The sequence below is a fragment of the Mus caroli genome, unplaced genomic scaffold, assembly GCF_978045245.1.
Source record: "Mus caroli unplaced genomic scaffold, Mus_caroli_1 scaffold_16, whole genome shotgun sequence".
Lineage (NCBI taxonomy): Eukaryota > Metazoa > Chordata > Mammalia > Rodentia > Muridae > Mus > Mus caroli.
In genome coordinates, this window is record NW_028227271.1 from 32,358,352 (window position 1) to 32,379,504 (window position 21,153).

The window sequence follows — 21,153 nt, forward strand, 5'->3', positions numbered from 1 at the left end:
TCCTAATTTCCCTCTTCATTAATAACTCCCTACATATTAGCATATGTTTTAAACTTATGGGTATATATTGTTACCATTATAACATAAATTACATAGTTTACATAAGGGTTCATCTTTGATGCTGTATACTGAATGGATCTGGACAGATGTCTAATGATACCCACCTACCTACCACTGGTATATTACTACCCTAGAAAATATCATGACAACTACAGTTTTTGTGAGGATAGTAATTCTAGACCTTTTTTGTGTATCTACCTATGAAATATAATTGCAGTATCTTGTATTAAGAATATGCTTAATTTTGTATCAAAACTCAAATCCTTTTCCAAAGTGACCTCATTATATGCATGCCTATCAGGAATGAATGAGAGTTCCTGTCTCTCTACCTCCTCTTTGGCATTTGGTACTTTGGTGTTGTGGTTCGAGTCACTCTAGTAGATGTGCAGTGGTATGTCTTTACCTTACTTTGTATTTCCTTGATGACACATGGCAAGTCATATGTTCTCCTCTGTGTCTTTCTCTTCTGTGTGTCTTCTTTGTTGAGGTGTCTGTTGAGGTCGTTGGCCCATATTTAATTGATGTAGTTCTGCTTGGTTTCAGTTGGCATCTTTCTAATAGCTAAAGATGTTGGGCCTCTTTTCATGGATGTGTTGGCCATCTGTGTTTCCTCTTTAGAGTCTTTCTAATATATTTAAAGTGTGATCAAAAACCAAGAGGATTTGGTAGCTAGGGAATTCTATGACTTGATTTTTATATTAAAAGACCCTCTGACTTCTAGATGGAGAACACACACACACACACAAATAATCAGGGAGTGGTTGCAAATATATTTTAGTAGTGGGGGTAAGATGACTGGACTCTGAGCTTTGTGAAACAGTGTTTCATAGCTCTGTCAATCTCTTTTAGGTAGTCTGTGTACACATTGCATCTCTGAGTCTAAATTACCACTGCTAACAGCAGCACCATTTATCAGAAGTAGATATAGACTAAGTGGAAAGCTGAGCTGGGAGAACTCACCCTGGGATGACCATGTACAAGGAGCCCAGAGAAGTGAAAAGCTTCCCAGGAGCACCCAGATAGACTACCAAGATCTGCAGGTCTATAACAGAAATCTGAAATGTTTGTTTCTTGTTTGATTCTGTAGTATTTTATTTTTGCTGAGTTTCTGTAAGGTGGTAAATGAAAAGTTATGAGAAAGTTGGGTGGACAGAGATAGATTTACCAGAGACGAAACTATAGCTCCTGGAATTTGCACAGGGATGTAAGTAGGGGATTCAGGTAGTAGAAGCAAAAGGTGGTTATCCCTGGTGTGTATTAAGTCGAGTTCAGATGTGATATTTCTGACCCAGGACTTAGCAACGTTGGTCTACTTTCACATTTTCTCTACACATTTAAGTAGCACCATAAATGTATGTATCTGCAATGCTAATTATCATCATTTAGCTAATTGTTTAATTGTTTACCCGTTTCTAATCCTCAAAAGTTTAAATAACACTTATATACATATATACATTCTCTTTCTCTCTCTCTCTCTCTCTCTCTCTCTCTCTCTCTCTCTCTCTCTCTCTCTCTCTCTCTCTCTTTTCTCTGTGTGTGTGTGTTAGGTTAAGTAGATCATGACATCGATATATACTCTGCTTTGGAACAAGTCTTGGGGGGCATTTTTCATTCCTTTAACCTCTTCTCTTGATCATTTCATAGGATACAGAGATATGATCATGTTAATCTCTTAAAACCCAATAAAAGGACTGGGTGACATCTGCAGTCTTGATACAGAATTCCTGAATATCCTGTACATTCCCCCCTTATACCTCTCATTCATCCTATGGTTTCATGGTTATCTGATGCAATTCCTCCATGTTTTGAGATTCTGTTGTTTCCTTTACATCTCTTATACCAAGCTTAGTTGCTGATACAACATGGGCTTTTAGTTAATATGAATGTTCGTTAAATGACTGAGCAGATTCATCATCTATTCATGCCTAGGAAAGAGGTCTACACAGTCTTCGTGGGGACATAATATTAAAGAAGATTGTTTTTAAAAAGTAAAAGGCATAAGTTCATAATTAATTCATGCCAAAAATAGGTTGATCATTGTCGTATAATGATTAACAGCTAAGTCAGTATGAAGGTTTTAACTTTAAGTTCATCTGATTCACAGTTGAAGGAAGTTACCAAGATTATTAAAGTTGACATTTTTTTTATACTGACCTTATCTTTTCTTTTCCTCTGAATTCTGCTTCTCTTATCCCTAGGTTCCTTGCACACCTCTGACTCCTGTCTTATGGGATGTTCATTATCTTCTTTCTTCTCTGGCTAAAAAAAACGTTGTGACTCAGTCAATCCATTTGAATACCAGGAAGCTATTTATTAGCTGAGTTGTCTTGAGCAGCTGTGGCTGCCTGCCTCTACTTCAATATCCTTTCATAAAGGTATGAACATGTTCATGGTTATCTGTTAGGTTGTATTTTGAGCTGGACTGAATGAAAATTTGAAGTGTACAGTATCATAGAGATTGGTGGTTCCCTTTGCTAAAAATGTAGTCTTTCTTAGCATCTGAGTTATCTGTGCTTTTAGAACTCAGCCTGTTCTTCCTTTAGTGCATCCAGTGTTTATAGAATGCATTGTCAGTTCTGAGCCTTATTCTTTCTTCTTGGGACACAGCAGCTCAGGAACAAAGGAAGTTGCTCTTTTTCAGGAATGAAATTTCCTGACATGATTTAGAAACCAAACAAGTAGTTAATTCTACAGAAGGATTGTTGCTTCAAAAAACAATCAGTCAAGGTGGCTTACTAGAGAAGAACTAGAAGCAGACAGAATTTGGACAAAATTGGCCCTGGATTAAGACCAGAAGACACTTGAGAGCCACCTTGGAGAGAGCCTCAGAAGGACAAGAAAAGTTCGGTTTAAAAACCTCAGGTACATCTGATACAGGCACAGTTCCTGACCAGCAACAACCTGAGAACAGGGTCATCTATCTAGGAAGGTATTATCTACAGTAGAGCTAGGAGATCATTTGGATAAATCTGGCCAAGGTAAGGTTATAGACCTTCATGATCAAGCGAGTAGGAAGTCACTAAGTAGTTGCTCTAAATTGTTAAAAGTGCTTAAATTCACTTCTTAGAAATGGCCAGTGACATGGTGTTGCTTAGTTAAAGGGAGACTATAGATTGGGGGTTAAGAAAATCAGAAGATCAACACACTTTACATAAAAGTTGACGGGGGGGGGGGAGTGGGTGATCAGTTGGCTGTCTCTAAATAGAAGTTTTAAAATATTTATGTGTAGGAGGATTTTTCTGTATGTATGTCTGTGCATCACAGGTATGCCTGCTGCTGAAAGAGGCCAGAAGATGGCATTAGATCTGCTGGAATTTACTGGAGTTACAAAGTACTGTGACCTGCCATGTGGGTGCTGGGAACCAAGCATAGGTCTTCTGTACTTATAGTCAGTGTTCTTAACTAATGAGCCTTCTCTCCAGCTCTAGGGATTATGGAGTTTGAAAAACTCTTGCCTCTGCTCTCTCCATTTACCCATTTTTCTAATATCACAACACACACACACACACACAATGTTAATAATGTGCCTAAATGATGTAACCATTGAAGTGATAAAAACACAGATGGAATTTTAGGATCCTACTCTTTCGTTCCGTAGTTGATAAGAGAGTTCTCTGTCTAAGGACTAAGACTGTATCTACACAGTTCCTTTTTTCAGTAGTGCCTTGATATTTAAAACAGGGACAAGTCACTGAAGTCAACTGCGAGGTCAGACTTCATGGATTTCTATTCAATACTTACTCAAACATCAAAACGGGATGAAAAGTTGACTCAAGGGTTAAGTCCTTCAAAGATGTAGGTTTACTACCCAGCACACACATGGTGCTTTTAAAATATCTGTAACTTCAGTTACAGGAGATCTGACCCCCTCTTCTAACTTCTATAGGCATCAGGCACACATGTGGTACATATACAGTAAATTAAAATACATACAATGTAAATTTTAAAGAATAAAGCTAAACCCCTCCATTTCCTTTAAGAAGCCAGTATTTCTAACCCTGATTGTAAAGGCCATTTCTTTTCTAATTCACTATTGTCTCCGGTCACAAGTGTAATGCTAACAATGACTACCTCTAATAGTTTCTGTCTGTGAGATCCCAAACTGTTTCCTTTAGATAAAAGTTGGTTGGCTTTTCTCACAGTCGTGGGTAGAGTGTTATCAGCTATGCACAGATGAGGAAATTGAGAAGCACATCCTCCCTGTACATATTCACTAGCTAGTAAGGAGTGGGATTTGTGAGCATGGCAGTTTGGCACCAAACTGTTACTCCCTCTATATCAAACTGCTCTCCACACCAACAGTTGCTAAACGTTTCCGTCTGAGAAGCAGAGAGTGGGGTTTACTTCTGTCCAAAGTCCCTCCAACATTGTTAACCCTGTGAGTCACCAACTAAAGCCCCAAGAGAGACCTGGGCATCTGGACAAATGGAATATGTCCCAGAAACAGGATACCTGGTACACACTTGATACCAACTACAGTGAGTCCAGGAAAGATTGAAACTATATTCTGTTAGGATCCCAGGAACTTCCAGAAAACATCCACGAAGAACACCTGTCAATGATATCTATCCTTTGCTTCAGTTTCTTCTTGAGTAGAATCTGCCTGAAAGCATGTGAGAAGGCTGGAATAGAGGCACAGGAATCTTGTGGGTGGTCAGCGTGGGAATGTAATGATGCAAGCTGAGTCATGGTGTGCTTACAAGGCTAATGGCAGATGCTAAATAAAATGAGATTGCAAATCATTAAATCTAGGGCACAACCAGCACACAACTGAAATATCAACCTCATATTATCAGCAAAGCCTCGGTTCTGTTTTTTGTGGTTAGGTCCTCTAATGTTCATAGTGAACCAATGGAGCAAGAAGTATGACCCTTCCTGGAGTATGCACACTAGTAGCCTCTGCATCCCTCCTCTAGGCAGACTGTGCTATGAGGTGTTCCCAGGCATAATGGCCTTCCTATCTACTCATAGTCATATGCACAGGACAAAACAAAACCAGGATTGAGTTTTTATTGTCTCTCTAAGACCTGTGTAGATGCAGGTTCAAAGTGAACAGAGATAAGCTGTATGTAATTGCCAACAACAACAACACAACAAACTGGCTCATTCATCCACAAGAACATTTGTTTTGTTCTCTACTCATTCTTTCTCTTGCCCATCCCAAGTACTATTCTATGCTCATACTTGCCCATAGTTCTGGATTAATTTGGCCACAGTCCACTTTTCATAGGTCTAAGCTTCTAGGTGGATGTGCCTTCACTTTATATGATAGGAAGAAGCTTGTGTTGGGGAGAGTAGTTCATAGGCAGTCTGGGAAGCAGGAGAGGAGTCTATCAGTTAGAGAGGGGAGGGTTAGTCTTACCTTGTTGTCAGTGATGACTTGGCCAAAAGCCCAGCAATGTTCTGAGGAGGTAGAGTGAAAGGGGTTGGAGAGGAATCTTTGTAGTGTTGACATTGAGGTAGTGAGAGAATAAGAAACTAAGACTGAAGTCCTGATTTTTATGATAAGGATCCACATGTTACTTGGAATAGATATCCAATGGTACCAGGAACAGCCAGTTAGCATAGGTGGGTCTGTCTGTGCAGCCTCGTATAAGGCCACATTCTGAAGACCAAGATATCAAAATTCCAGTCATGATTTTTCTCTCAGTCAGTCTGTGTGACAGATCCTCAAGAAACCCAACATTCAGGAGCTGATCTCTCTTCTTGAATTTTCTAGAATCTCTAAAATCCTTAGTTTCTGATACAGATTCAGTTCACTTCATCTGCTTCTCATCCTGTTAGCACTGGAGCTTTGGGGGTGATTTTTAATTCTTTATTTGATCTTTTTGAGTTCTTTCTCTGGCCAAATGAAGACATGGATCTGAAAACTTTAGCTACCAAGAATTATAACACTCTGGAATGGAAATTGAGAGCCACCATTTCTAAGGGACCCTAGACATAGTGCATGTGTCTCTGTATAAGTTGGGATGGAAACATGAACCACAGTCCACTGCATCTCCACGTTTGGTGTATGAGGAATTAGTGACTGTATAGTGAAGGTGAACTCAAAGAGTTAAACAAAGAAGTAACAATTCCAAGCCCACTGACGTCTTCTTGTGATTCAACTTGAACTGGGTGTGCTACAGTTATGGAAAGGAAACAACTTCTGAAACATTTATAGCCATTAATGAATGCAGAACCTTAAAATTAGATGGTGTGATATTCATAGACTCTCAAAGCTGTCAGGAAGCATAGAGGACGTCAACTTGAGACTCTATCCTATAGCAGGAATCCCCTCTTTAGCTTCTGGTCAGTCAACATCTGCTGATATTCTTCTGGAGAGTGCAAATTGTGCCTTCTAAGCAGATGTGTCTGTCACTTTTATCTCCAACTTGGGTCATTTTTATCATTGCTTTGAGACACCCCTTCCACACACATATACATTGAGCATAATGATGTGGGTCTTACTACCTTACTGCTCTGAGGTTTTTCAGAAAGAGGGAAGAAACTTCCGTCTTCTCTAAGACTCAGAGAGACAAGAAGTCAAGGTAGGCCAAGTCTCTTGAACACTCAGTATGCCTCTCCCTGGTTCAGAGTCCTAGTTAGTCTTTGAGTGACTACTAAGATCTTCCCCATGTACCTCAGCTCTGCTCAGCACTCCTGGTGCTTTAGAAAACCCTCCAGCGAGATCAGTTTGAAGATTAAAACTTATCTTTCATTATGCTTAAATGTTATTGCATAATGTATGCATAATTGATTCTTCTAATATTATCATTATTAAACAGCTATTATATAATATTTCTAAAATATGCATTAGTCTTACTTTTCAAAGCTAAATAACTGACATATACATATTACTATTTGTAGGATGTCTGGATGAGGAAATATGGGAGATCTGAAGCATGATTTAGGTAGCCTGTGAGGTTAGAACATGATCATCAGATGATCATGGCAAACATAGAACCACTGCCATTTCATAAGCCCAGATTCTTTGTACATAGGGGACCACTCATGGGGAGCTCATGGGTATGTGTGAATCCACACTTAGGTACCTTGGTGTGCATTTGATTTTGTTGGTATCAGGAGCAATAAGCTTGTGCCTACTGCAGTTCAAACTTGGAAGTAAGTGCCTCGGAAGTATCTAGTGTTATCTGAGAAAGAGAAGCTCTGTGAATGTGCCAGTATAGGTTCCATCTCATAGTGCGAACCTTCAATCCTATTAAAAAGTGGTTAGTTACTCATATTATACCCATGCCACTACGGAAGCAGAAGTTCTATCTTACATCTTGTAAGCAGGTCCTTATTGTAGCTCTAAATATTAGCATCTGAGTGAGATAACATTTTGTCCTCTGGTAGTGTGTATAGAAAAGTAATGGAAATAGTATCTTTCACAATAAGTTCAAAAATATCTTGGGATAACTTTGAATAATAAAAGGCAATTGCATTCAAAACTTAAAGATGTTGAAGAAAGAAACTTGTGAAGACACCAGAGAAGATGGTAAGACTTCTCACACTCATAGATTTGCAGAATTAATAATGTGAAATTGTATTTATATCCTACCAAAAAGCAGAGTACATATTCAGTTTAATTCTCAACAAAGTTTCAACACAAATTTTCAGATCGAGAGAACAGTCTTAAACTTCATATAGAAACACACATACACACCAAGAAAGAAAATCATGATAGTGGACAAGCCTGAATAATAAAAGCACTGTTGGAGGTATTACCTCCCAGATTTCAAGTTGTATTACAGAGCTATAGTAACAAAAACAATGTGATACCAGCATAATAACAGATACGTGGATCAATAGGAATATACTTGAAGGCTTGAACATAGTTGCATATGCCTACGGACACCTGATTTTTTTTTTCAAATAAGAAGTAAAAAAAATACATTCTGGAGAAAACTCATCATCTTCAACAAATGGTGCTGGTACTTTCATTGTCAATGAGATTGTTTGCTGGGTCATTAAGCCGATTCTCTGACAGCAGTCATGACATCTGGTAAGTTGCCATGGGACACTTCATTACATTGATTACTTAGAAAAATTCTCTAGGGTAGATAGAAAAGTATAGACCTCAAGGGTGGGTAGCTGCCAACCCTCTTTTCATGGAGTGTAGGGTCAGGTGGATGGCACCCTTGTTTGTATGGAGAATAGAGCAGATGTTAAGAAATCATTTCTACAGGGAGTGCAGGTACAAGTGTCTAACAACATTTCTGCATGGAGTGCAGGTGCTGGTTGATCAGAACAATCTTTTCATGAAATAAAAGTGTAGATGTCTGTGAAGCATTTCTCCATGAAATGCAGGTGCACATATTTTAGAACCATCTTTTCCTTAAGTGCAGTTGCATATGTGTAAATTATGTTTTTATTTTCTCAGATGATGGGATGAGATGAGAGCCATACACAAGCTGTGTGAATACATGATTTGAGCTGAGCCCAGAGTGTTTCTTTCTTTGTTCCTATTATCCTCAGGCCTAGGCCATAAAGCTTCTAGCCTTCATACAATCTAATCTTGCAAGCTGACTTATCCAAGCTTCTTTTGGTTTCTGACTGAATTGTTGTGGCTGGCCTCATAGTAACTTTGGTAATATGTTCTAATCTTCTGGCCCCTTCTCATTGTCTGGCTCATTATATCTTCTTCACCTCTGTCTAACTTGTTCTCTCTGCAAGCTATCTCCTTAAAACCATCCCAGTAAACCTTCCATACACACCCACCACCCACTAACTTTTCTCTCTCTTGTTGCTATTAAGTAGCCTTTCTTTCCTGAGCTGTTCTCATGAGAATTGGGTGCATCCTATCTCTGATTCTTCCTGACAAATCTTTCTCTGATTCATCACTTTGTATGCCCCTCAATTAGATGTCACTTTTAAACATGGCTGGTTTATTCTACAAGCAGGCCTTACTTTTATTGTTAGGGATTAAAGGTGTGTGCTAAGGATGTGCCTGTATTACAGCCAGATCATATAGACCTAGAATATCTTTGAATGTGATCCTTTGCCAAAGCAGCCATGTTGCTGGTTTAAAGTTTCTCTCTATATATTTTAGAGATCCATCTCTGCATTTGGTACATGAGCATATTGGGGGTGGGGGGAGGCAGCTGCACATAAAGAACAGGGCAGGTGTCCTGGTACAAGGAACCATCCTTGTCATTTATCTCATAGTTGAGTGAAGTCAGCTTGTACTGACACTGTGTTCCTAGTCTTAGTATGTGGCTCTCCATTGCAGTTGCTACATTGTCCTAAGTTGACTCTCGCTGTCCTCCCTTGTCCATGATGTTTGCCTATCTTCCTGTTTTCGCTGCTGTCTTTTTAGCACACTGATTCCCTGTGCCCTTTTCATAAAGTAAACATATATAAAGGTTAACATGCTTTTGTGTTAGTTTAAAATATCAAAGGCTGCACAAATTACATATTGAAATTTTGGAGAAAAACCATACTTTAATGGAATGCATACTTGTTAAAGAAGTCACCCCTAGGTAATATCTAGTAAGATGCTGGAATCATAATAATTTAGTGTGTGTGTGTGTGTGTGTGTGTGTATGTTTGTGTGTGTGTTTAAATCAGATTTCCCGGGAAGTTAACTGAGAACATTTTAAAACTTTTTGGAAAATGTAAATTGCTAATTATGCTGTTTAGACAGATTGTAAAAGTCCAAACAATCATGAACATTTAATTGACATGGACCTCTGTATGCCAGGGGCTCTTGATTCTCTAAGCTAAGGCAACCTGATTATTTTGGAATGGATTACCTGACAGACTTTTGAAATCTTGCTGAAGAAAGGAATCCTACTTAACTCCTATGTTGAAGAAAGAATTAAAAACTGTAATTTCTATGGCTGATTGAATGCATTCTCATAGCAGTAGCTCAAACCCTTGAATCTATGACATCATTAGTCATGAGCAGTACCCTTCTGGGCTAAGGTTTCTTTCCCAGAGCCTGTGTAAAGATAAGATGCTCAGAAGAACTCACATTGTAGAACTTAGGAGAGAAATTAATGTCAGACACAGCATGGGAATGAAGGTAAGAATCACGGTGTCTTAAGAAATCCACAGTTAAAAAATATCTCTTATGTCACACTGAGGAGTCACTTTATAGCTATGGAAACTGCTGTGTGCTTTAGAAAGATCTTCACTGTGGTGAGAGTGTGAGGGTGTCCTAACAGAAGCATGGATTGGGCCAGATGCCTGTACCCAGGAAGCAGGGATAATGTAGGAAGAAGATGGTGACCATATTCCCATGGCAGTGCTATAGAAATGAAAATAATGGATTGGATTTGAATAACTAAAGTTGGTGAGGACTGAAAAGTAAGTTTGAGTGTATGAAAGTCCAATATCCAGTTGATTCCTGGACACCTTTGCAGGGAGTGACAATCTTATGTAACTTAGGAATCCTTCTGATACCTCTGCTGGAATATTTTCTTGGCAACATCCTTAGAGGAGGGAGTTGTTGAACACAGTTGCAGAAGTAAATGAGCTCATTCCTCCACCTCCTCCAATCCATGTTGCTCACTTTCAATAATTTTGACTACACCCTCCTGGATAATGATGACAAAACCAACCATACAACAAACCAACTAAACAAACAAACAAAGGAAACTTACATGTACAAAATGTATCATGACATCTGAAGAGTAATATAAAAAGGAAGCTCAGATGAAATATTCTTCATGAGGAGGCTTAAATTAACATGTGTTTTCAACTTTATCCTTCTGGTTAAGCAAACTCTCTTCTTTATACCAAGACAGAGACCAAGGATTGAAAGTTGAACCAAATGGTAAAAATAGGTATGCAAATCCTGGGTCATTTATTTACAAACTTGAGACACACACATACTTATTATATTCATATACACACACATGCACATACACACACACTCACCCATGCTCACCTATGCACACTCACATGCCTTACTTGCCTTGCAACCAAGAGACCCCTGATTGCTGCCCAGACTGTCTGCTTTTTACACAACAGTGCATAAATCTAGACAGTCTACATAACTAGCAGAAGGAGCTTGACTTGAGCTTGCAAAGAGAAAGACTTAGAACTCTTTCCTGCCATCAGTTTTTTTTGTTTTTTTGTTTTTTTTCTTTCTTTGGTTATACAATTAGGGAACTGGTGCTGTCATCTGGCCTCTAGCTCCTCTCTTAGCTCAAGTATTTCCTTGTCCCAGCTAGATTTTGAAGCAGGTACAGTGGCTACAAACTTTACCATGAAAATATTACTAGGTCTCTTCTGGAAGAGGAAATTGAGGAAATCTGGCTGTTTGACCCAATAATATGGGTTTTTTTTTTAATCTTTAAATTTATAGATGGTTCTTTTGTGGGAGGGATTGGGACTAATGTTGAGGGGGAAAAAAAAAACCTGTGTTGGCAAGACCAGATCTCCTGCTCTCCTCCTGAACAATAAAACCTCTTTGTAACCTCACATTACATCTTCAGGCCTTTCTCTCTCCTAGTAGGCTCCTGTGGAAGGCTGAACTGACCTCATGCAGGTGAAATCTTTTAGTGACCAGGCAGGGAGTGAAGCTTAGTATGCCGGAGGCCTTACATACAGCAGAAGTATGTATCAAGGACAAGTGTGCTTACTCCACGTGAGCTCACATGGCAAATACCTAATGGCCCTCTGCACTTTAAAAAGAGAGATTGCCATTGATTACCGTGGACAAAAGCTTAGCAAAGGCCTTCTCACTCAAAGGTTAGTTCTTTAGAGAAATTCTGGGCCTTATGTGAAAATAGTTTTCTTCCCTTCGAGTTACCTGAGTCAAAGTATAATGGTCATTCTTGCTCAGTCTGAGCATTTTGGGGGAAATTTATTCCTTTAAACTCAGTAATTTTAGAACTTGAAGATGTAGCCTTTAGGAAATGGGATAAAATCAAATCCCAAAAGATGTTTGCAGCTATCAATTATGGATGGCATTTGGTTGCAGCAGGCAGCACAAAGACTTTGTGTTGTGTACAAAGTGAGTTTGTGTACATATGTGTTGTCTAAACATGGTGATTTTGATGTTTTGCTATGGGCATCTTTTATATGTATGTTGAGTGTAAGTGGGTGAGTGGTTGTTAGTTGGCATACTAGTTGTTGTAGATATATAAATGCCATGGATATCTTTTTTTACATGTAGCTATGTCATGTTTGTGTATATTGCATGTATTTGTGTGCTTGGTGAGTATTGGATGTAGGTGAAATGGGTTGTGTTGGGCATGTACCTTGAAACATGACTAGAATGACATGACTCACAATGTACTGGGTCAACTCTAGTCAACTCCTAGCAAAGTATCTGGGGCAGTGGTTCTGAAATGAGCATGTACGTCAGAATTCCCGGAGGATGGGTGAGACCTTCCTCAGTAGATCTAGGTTAGGACTCAAAGTTGTTGCTTTCATCATCGAAGCTGCTAGTCTGAGGACCATATTCAAAAGCCACCAGTCTAAGATCCTCATTATTTTTTAAGTGGAAAGATCTGGAGAGAAGGTTGAAATCAATGTATATAGTGTTGAATTATTGAGCATACATTTCCTATCATGACCAAAGTGGAAATTTAAAATGGATATTGTAAAATTTGAACTTAGCTCCTTCATTTAGTGACATGTGCAGGTTATACTTAATCATATAATATTAAAGAAAAGGTTCCTGTGTTTGTGTTTCCAAATTCCAGAACTCTGACTTTATTAATATGTTCTAAATCATAGGATGGTAAAATGATAATGATACCATCAGAGAAAATAATAGCACCATATTTACATCTAGTAAACATTTTTTTCTTCTTGATATTTGTTTCATAGTGCTTTACTGCCCCAGAAAACGTGCATATAAGTACTGGAGCTGGAAAAGCAAGGTTTTGGGGATCCTGGGTCACTACTGTTCCCAAAATAGTAGCAGTGTTTTGTGTAAATCAGAATGTGTAAAACCCTTGGCTGCATTTAACATGCGCAAATCAATACTAACATTCTCCTTCCTTCTTGCTCTCCCTCCTCCTCCCCCTTTCCTCCTTTACCCTCCCTCCCTTCCTTCTTCCCTCTCCTCCTCCTTTACTCTCTTTGTCTCTGTCTCTCTGTCTCTCTGTCTCTCTGTCTCTCTCTCTCTCTGTGTGTGTGTGTGTATGTGTGTGTGTGTGTGTGTACATATTCCAGCCCCAGAGATAATAGATTAAGAGACACCAGGGTAATTAAAGGCTGGCACACACAATCAAAGAGTCAGATGGCTGAGCCAGTGCTGGAGATTTGTGATCATTGCGACTGTGGGATGATAAGAAAATAGTGCTTCTTTCAGTATGATAAGTGAATTACAGAGAGTGATTTTTGGCCTTTCCTGGACACATCTTGAGATTGGTATTAAGTAGGCAGGTTCTGACCCCAGCTGGTTCTATCGTGTTGATCAATACCATAGCTCACTCTGGAGTGCCCAACACAATGAATAGTCTAGTTGGTTCAGTTTTTGTTTGTTTGTTTTTGTATGAGAATTCTAAGTTCCAGCCTTTATGTAGATGGGTTAAAAGGTTGTGCAGCATTCTCATTTGACATGTAGCCTGCATTTTCAGAAGTATTCCCTAGTAGGGAGCCCTTGTCAGTACTGAAATGCAGGATGAAAGCTTACTTAATCCTGTGCACTCCTGTTTTTAGAAGCTGGCCTAGCATTACTCTGGATAGTTGAATCTGAACCAGAGGGTCAAGGGAGACATTCAGAAAAGATCCTCATGTCCATCACCTTTGCCAGCTATGAAAGTCTAGATGTCCTCTTATTTTATCTCTTCTGCTCTCAATTTCTCTCACAACATATCAACTACCAAGAACAGCTGGGCCACAAGTACATTGTGAGAATTACATTCTATATTACTCAGAATCCTGTGAGTACAGCAGGTGTTCTATTAATTCATATTCCCTTCTTTTGTTCAAATATCTCATATCTAGTTGATTTCACATACTCCAAATTCAGTCTGCCTGGGGTCCTTTTCTTGATTTGTTTGTAATATGATATTGTAATTCTATTTTTTCCATGTGTCTCACCCAACCTTCTTATCAGATTTTGCATCCATCTGTCAAGTTGGATAGCATCTGCCTGTCACAACACCCATGTGTTCTGCTGCCACTTCAGTCACCTGCCTCTTCAATATTGATGATAGAGTGACATTCTGTGATTAGTGTGTATTGTCATCACTGCTGGCTAGCCTTTACTGAGAATTTGCTACATGTCAGGGTGTGTACAAAAGGATCGATGGGGCATGTTCACATCATCCTCCTATAATTTAGTCAAACCAAATGCAATCATCAGTTCACACTCACAGATGAAACAGCACCAAAGAACTGGGGAGTTAACTGAGTTGCCTAAGGTCTCCTGTCAGATAACATGTGAGCTCCTGATAGTAATAGGCGATATGTGGCCTCCATGTCATAGATAGATGAAAGGGCCATAGAACAGGACTTAGTTCCAGCCAAAACAGCCCTTAGGGCTAACCACAAGGCCTTAATTAAAGGATTGCCTTCCTTCCTCCCTCCCTCCCTCCCTCCCTCCCTCCCTCCCTCCCTCCCTCCCTCCCTCCCTCCCTCCCTCCTCCCTTTCTCTCCTTCTTTCCTTTCTTCCTTTCTTCCTTTCTTCCTTCCTTCCTTCCTTCTTTCCTTCCTTCCTTCCTTCTTTCTTTCTTTCTTTCTTTCTTTCTTTCTTTCTTTCTTTCTTTCTTTCTTTCTCTTTCTTTCTCTTTTCTTCCTTTCTTCCTTCTGTATAAGAAGATCCTTTGAACACACCATGAAGCAGAACACGGTGTTGCATTGGTCCTGTCAGCCACAGGTCTTGCCCATCTAAGCATTGCTAAGTTGCTGGTTATTGAAACCAGGGCTGTATACATTTGGCTAAAGTCATCTTAAGCAGTTAACTTATTTCTTTGTTTTTCAGGTAATGAACCAAAAAGATCATGTCTGAAGTACAAGGAACAGTTGAGTTTTCTGTGGAGCTACATAAATTTTATAATGTGGATCTCTTTCAGAGAGGGTGAGTATAATTCACTCTGTGAATGAGTGTGTGTGTGTGTGTGTGTGGGGTCAAGTAATAAGACATTTTGGATTCATGAACAACTTTCATTATTTTCCTGTCTAATGGAAAATTCAAACTATTAGTTCATCTGGAGTAAATTATGCATTGACTAAGAGCTAATTTCCTTCATCCCTCCCACATTTTCTTCTACATTCACTCTTCTCTGTTGATCTTTTCACTGCATTTTAAAGGAAGTGAGTTTGGAGATGTAAGGTTTATGCACATGTCCTCTGCATCAGCTCCTGCCTTCAGGTTCTTGCCATGGCTGAGTTCCTGCCCTTTACTTCCTTTTTTGATGAACTGTGATGTGGAAGCGTAAGCCAAATAAACCCTTTCTTCTGTAAGTTGTTGGTTTTGGTCCTGATGTCTCACTATAGCAATAACAACCCTAACTACGATAGTACTGTTCTCTCTTTCCATACAATCATCATTGTCACTCTGTTTGTTTGTTTGTTTGTTTTCATTTGTTTGTTTTTTGTTTTTCAGTACAGGATTTTTCTGTGTAGCCCTGGCTGTCCTGGAACTCACTTTGTAGACCAAGTTGGCCTCGAACTCAGAGATCCTACTGCCTCTGCCTCCCAAGTGCTGGGATTAAAGGTGTACACCACCACTGCCTGGCCATTTTCACTCTTATAAAACAGAAACAACATGTAGTATTTATCTTTATATGATTAATTTAACCCAATACAGTATCCTCCCACCTGAAAAAAGATACATTATATGCATATACACAAACATAATATGGTCATGTAATATGTATGGTGTATGTATGTATGTATCTACCTATCTATATCTCACCATACCAGTATCAGCAACATATTGGTGATTTTTCCTTTATATATGTATATGTATGCACATATGCACACACACATACACACACACACTCAGGGTGGGTTTGCAAGATCATTCTGCCATTTTTTGTAACCTCTAATCAGATTTCCATAATTGTACTATTTTATGATACTTTTTACATATGTGAAAGTCCCCTTTGTGCAAATCCTTGCCAACATTTATTTGTTATTTTCATAATAGCTTTCCTAATTAAGGCTAGATGAGATTTCCTTGTAGTCTTAATGATCATTTACGTACTAATTAGTAATACTAGACTGATTTGTTTTTCAAATATTTGATGGTCATTTGGTTAGCTTCCTTTGAGAAACATGTAATTAGGTCATTGAACCTCTTGGTGCCCATTCTTGACATTGCATAGCCTATTTTTAATGAATCTATTGGATAAAGAAAATTATAAGACCAGAATAATCTTAGGGCAGAGGCATAGATAGAAGCTGTCATTGGGTGTACCTATGCATAGTTTCAACCAGTGAAGCAGTACTCCAGTTTTAGAAGCACACATCTGAAATTAATGCTATCTTTCAGTACCATCCATGATCTCCCTTTTTACAATGACCTCTGTACTATATTTACTTTATTTACACACTAACCTTACTTCTCCTATGGTTCCCAACTCCTCAAAGTATTGAACTTAAAAAAGTTTATATTAAAGAAATTATGTGTGTGTGTGTGTCTATGTATGTTTAGGGCTCACTACCTGGGATTGGCTAATCAGGTGTTTCATCCTTGTCAAAGGCTTACTTTCCCTCTCAGCAGTTATTATTGTTTGTTATTCTTCATCTAGGAGTGGGGCCTTGTGATATTTCCCCCACCCATGCTGGCATGTTAGCTGGTGTTGGCATTGTGCATGTCTTGTTTAGGTGACTACATGGTTAAGACTTCATGGACATAACTTCCTTGTCATATATGGAAGATACTATTTCATAGCAGACATTGTTGGGTTTTTTTTTGTCTCTTCCAATCTTTCCACCCCTTGTTCAGTAATGGTCCTTGAACCTTAGGTGTAGAGATTCTATTGTAGATTTATCAACTAGAGTTGGACACCTCATGATCAGTTTTCTTGCCATTTTGTCCAAATGTGACTGTATATAATATTCTGTATATGCTGAAAGAGGAAGCATTCTTTGATGATGGTGAGAGCTATATTGGACTAATACTAAATACTTAGTAAGTATTTAAACTGCAGTTAGAAATTATAATATTTTATAAAGTGGCAATGGTTGGTTTTTAGAGGACACAAATTCACCAACTATGCTGGGTTTATAGTATAAGGTATCTCTTGTATTGAGTGAGCCTTAAACCCATTCAGATAGCTATTGGTTACTCCCAAGATAAAAGTGTCACTATTATACCATGTGGGGACATCTCGTAATGCTAGTCATTATTGTGATTTATAGGATTTGCAAGTGGTTAGGATCACTGATTGCTTATCTGCCTTTCACTCCCTTCTTACTTAGAATGAAACACAGTAGATCTGAGCAGGTTCCACTTCTGCTGCTGATGCTTCATTCGTGCTCAGATCTTCGATTTTCACATTTGTTAGAAAAGGAAACCATTTTGCTAATTTCACCCTGCCATTAGACACTTTTTGTATTTGTTACCAAACTCTAGAAGTAAATAGAACCTTGTGAACTTTTTAATATAGGCTTCTTTGGAACTGGGGGTTGAAATATCCTACTTTTAGCATAGCCAAGTGGATTGGGGAATTTAAGACTCTCTCACTCACAATACTGAATTTGTTTTTATTAATTAAGCTTGTTGTTTAAGTGGTCTACATTCTTTCCAAAGTGCACAAGATAGATGATATTACCTGTTCAATTTACAGTGATTTTAGCCAAGGGGAATAAATAAAGCAAGGTACTCTAATAATTAAGATCTACATTAACTCTGAAGCACTTTCTTTGTTCCTATATCTAACAGTCCTGAGTCTTGTTCAGCAGCCCAGAGGTCAATAACAAGGAGGGCTCCGCAGAACAGCAAGGCACATAGCACATGGTACTCCAGGTTATGGTTGGATACAGCCGTAAATATCATTCTAGTTTTAACTACCTGAACCCTTACAGAACTCTAGAGTTAGGAGTGTAGGATGATACTGAATAATAGCACCACCGAGAAATGCCTGAACACTACTTACCCAACTCCTCCTAAAAGTTAGTTGATGTACACAGTGGAATTTAAAATGATAGTTTAATCAGATCCATAAATAAATAGGCTGAGTTGAGTTTATTTTAAACATGATTTGATCTATAGGCCCATGAGGAATAGTCAATGTAAACAAAGCCTTGTAGAACAACACATCCCAGGTATGAGCAGATCTTTGTGAAGTTGTAAAAGAGGTTGAAAAGTTAATGCGAAAAATTGTAACTTCTTTAGCTTGTCTCTAATGTTCCTTTTATATGTGAATATTTGGGAGGCATTGCATAGCCAAACTCATCAATAGGCTAAATCAGAACCAAAACTTGTGATATATACATCCACACATGTTTGGTCAAAGATATGCTTACTCATGAATATGCAAATCATACAACATAGAGACCACTAATGCACCAGAAGAGCATTTTCATTTCTGTTATTAACTGTTATTCTGACTTTCAATTCTGTTATTAAAAATGTATCCTTTGAAAAAAATTTTGAAGATACATAATGGATTTTGCTTGCATATACCACCCATTGCCCCTTCACAGTTTTGATGAACCTGTTCTTTCTCCCGACATATAGAGTTGTTAATTTTGTGTTTTCTTTCTTTGAATGACATTATGTATTCCCTGGGTTTTTCTAGAGAAATAGAATTAATAGAATATATTTATATCTGTCTGTCATATACTATTGTTTTTATGTATTTATCTGTACCAATATATAATATCTCTATATAATTATCAGAGTGGCTTACAGCCTGTGGTCCAACTATTCCAACAATGATTTTGTCTTAACAAAATTCATAGATCCAATAGTTGTTCAGTCTGCCAGACTAGATGTGTTAGCTGGTCTTCAGTATATTATGGAATCCTGAAGTTGTAGGCTCTAATACCGGGGAAGAAATGAACTGGCCAGTGCGAGTGAGGGCATTCAGGCAAAGAGAAAGAGTTTCTCAACTCTTTCACCTGTCATTAGTCTCTTATTTAAGTAGCAGCAAGAGTATGAGAAGAAATACTCTGAAGTGATGAATAAGTGGCTCCTCGAAGCTACACCTTCTTAAATGAAAATCCCAATGCCCAGGGTGGGATACATCTCTGAATTGTGGGTCTTAAAGAAACAGAGTCTCCCAAACAATGAAGGCCATTGTTGTGCTCTTAGTTATCCATCAGAGCTAAACACAAAGCTTCCACCTCTTAATCTAGAATATTTTGGTTAACTTAAGCTCCACTCTTCATATATGGATAATTAGCTTATGACTAAAAATATGAGAGTAGACTTCTAACTATGAACAAAGTTCAATAAAGTCTAAAGGAAAGGAATTATACCTCTTATAAAAATGAGCTCTAGTATCCACAAAGTTAAATCAGCAGTAAAACACTAAAGTAATGACCTGGAGTCCCCTGAATTCTTGCCTTCAGTAAGTTACAGATGGGCTGGGCATGATGCCAAACAGAATTCTGCATCTGTCAGGAGAGTCCTGATGGGTACATTCCCTGGAGGCTCAATAGTTGAGGATTCTTTCAGTGTGAATCCCAAAGGAGCCACACTTCCAGTGAAACTTCATGGAAGATGGATAGCTGCATCTGAAACCTAGTCGGCAAGATGAGGCCCTAGGGTAACTTCAGAAAAAAAAAGTTAGGGGATTTCTGCTGTCAGTGGGGAGAACAAAAATGTTTCTCAAATATGGTGGATTAGGGTAATGAAAAGACTGATGACTAAACGATTCAACAAGCACACCACATATGGTCACTAGGAAGGCCTGCCAGTCAGAGCTCCATCACTTAAGCAACTTACAAAAGTGTTAGAAATGTTTGATCTTTGTTAACCTGTTTGGGAGATTCAAAATATGTTAACGCCTTGGATCTAGGACAAAGTGTCACATAACAGAAGTATGTATAGTGGAGCAAGATCTGCCTTATTAAGGTGAAAAATAAAGAGGAATATAGATAGAGATTAGACAGACAGACAGACAGACAGACAGACAGACAGATAGATAGATAGATAGATAGATATATCTATAGATAGATATAGAGATAAGATATCTAGGGGAGAGAGTAAGATGGAGAAAGAGGGAAAGAAGGGGATAGAGAGAGAGAAAAATGGAGAAAGAGTGATGGAGAGGGGCTCAGATAGACAGGTTTTAGAATCTCCCAAAGTATGCTCCTGATGATCTGAGGATGGACCAAGAGGTTCTGTGTCTCAACCATATCCCCATTGCAAATACCCAAGCATTAACATGCAGTCATTAAGTAGACATACCTGATCTAAATCCTCCTCTGACCACAAAAAGTGAGGAATGTATGTGTGTGTGTGTGTGTGTGTGTGTGTGTGTGTGTGTGTGTATTCACAATACCACCAAAGTCCCAAAGACTTAATTGTCCCTTTATTGCTGAGAAATCTTGTTTTAAAGCCTTTGGGATTCAAGGCAAACTTGAAATTCAGAAGAAAACATTTTGAAGGTGTGCCAGCCTGACAGTTTCAGATTGGTGAAATAGAGCGAATTAATGGATAAGCACAGCAAATATTCCTGTTTAAAATAGATAAATAAGGAGATGAACAACCTAGGCTGTTGTGGTTCTAGTCCTATCATAATTAATTGGTAATGTCCTGTTGCTAAAGATACCACATGCTTTGGTTGTAGGACACAGACTGCTCACTCTTGAACTGACTAGGAAACTCTTCTCACTGGTTAGTTTTCATTGTGCTGGAAGATGCCATCCAGGTTAACAGATAAGAAAAAGCGCTAATGGTCTTAAACAGAGCTGGATTTGATATGTTATTATACCAAGCTCCCTGAAAATGTGTCCCAAATGATGCAATAGTGACAAGACTATACTGGAGTAACCAACAACTTTCATGATTAGATTTAAGGCTGTTCCACAGGAGTACAGAATTCTCCTGTACTTATAAGTGACAAGAGGGAGATGATAGGGAAGTGATAATGGAGGGCTTATTGTTGCTTTAATAAATTGTCATGTTGTCAAACTGCCTTCTAAAGGTTTACATATATATCCATAAAACTATGCTGCTTCTAACTTTGATCAGAAATGCCTTTTTTTAAGTGAGTAGTGGTTAATCCAAATACCCATTACTGT

At 38.6% G+C, this 21,153-nt stretch overlaps 1 protein-coding gene across 5 annotated transcripts in view; it reads left to right on the forward strand.

Annotated features, from left to right (window-relative positions):
* Fam135b (family with sequence similarity 135 member B) overlaps positions 1 to 21,153 on the forward strand; it is a 262,597-nt gene that overhangs the window by 78,665 nt on the left and 162,779 nt on the right. For 3 of the 5 annotated variants that reach the window (XM_085831357.1, XM_021183960.3, XM_021183959.3), the window contains one exon: positions 14,933 to 15,028. In XM_085831357.1, coding sequence (XP_085687483.1) covers positions 14,952 to 15,028 — 77 coding nt within the window. In that variant the 5' untranslated portion in view covers positions 14,933 to 14,951. Of the gene's footprint in view, positions 1 to 2,258; positions 2,436 to 14,932; positions 15,029 to 21,153 lie in introns of all 5 variants that reach the window. The other 2 variants (XM_085831356.1, XM_029469991.2) reach the window with 1 other exon arrangement.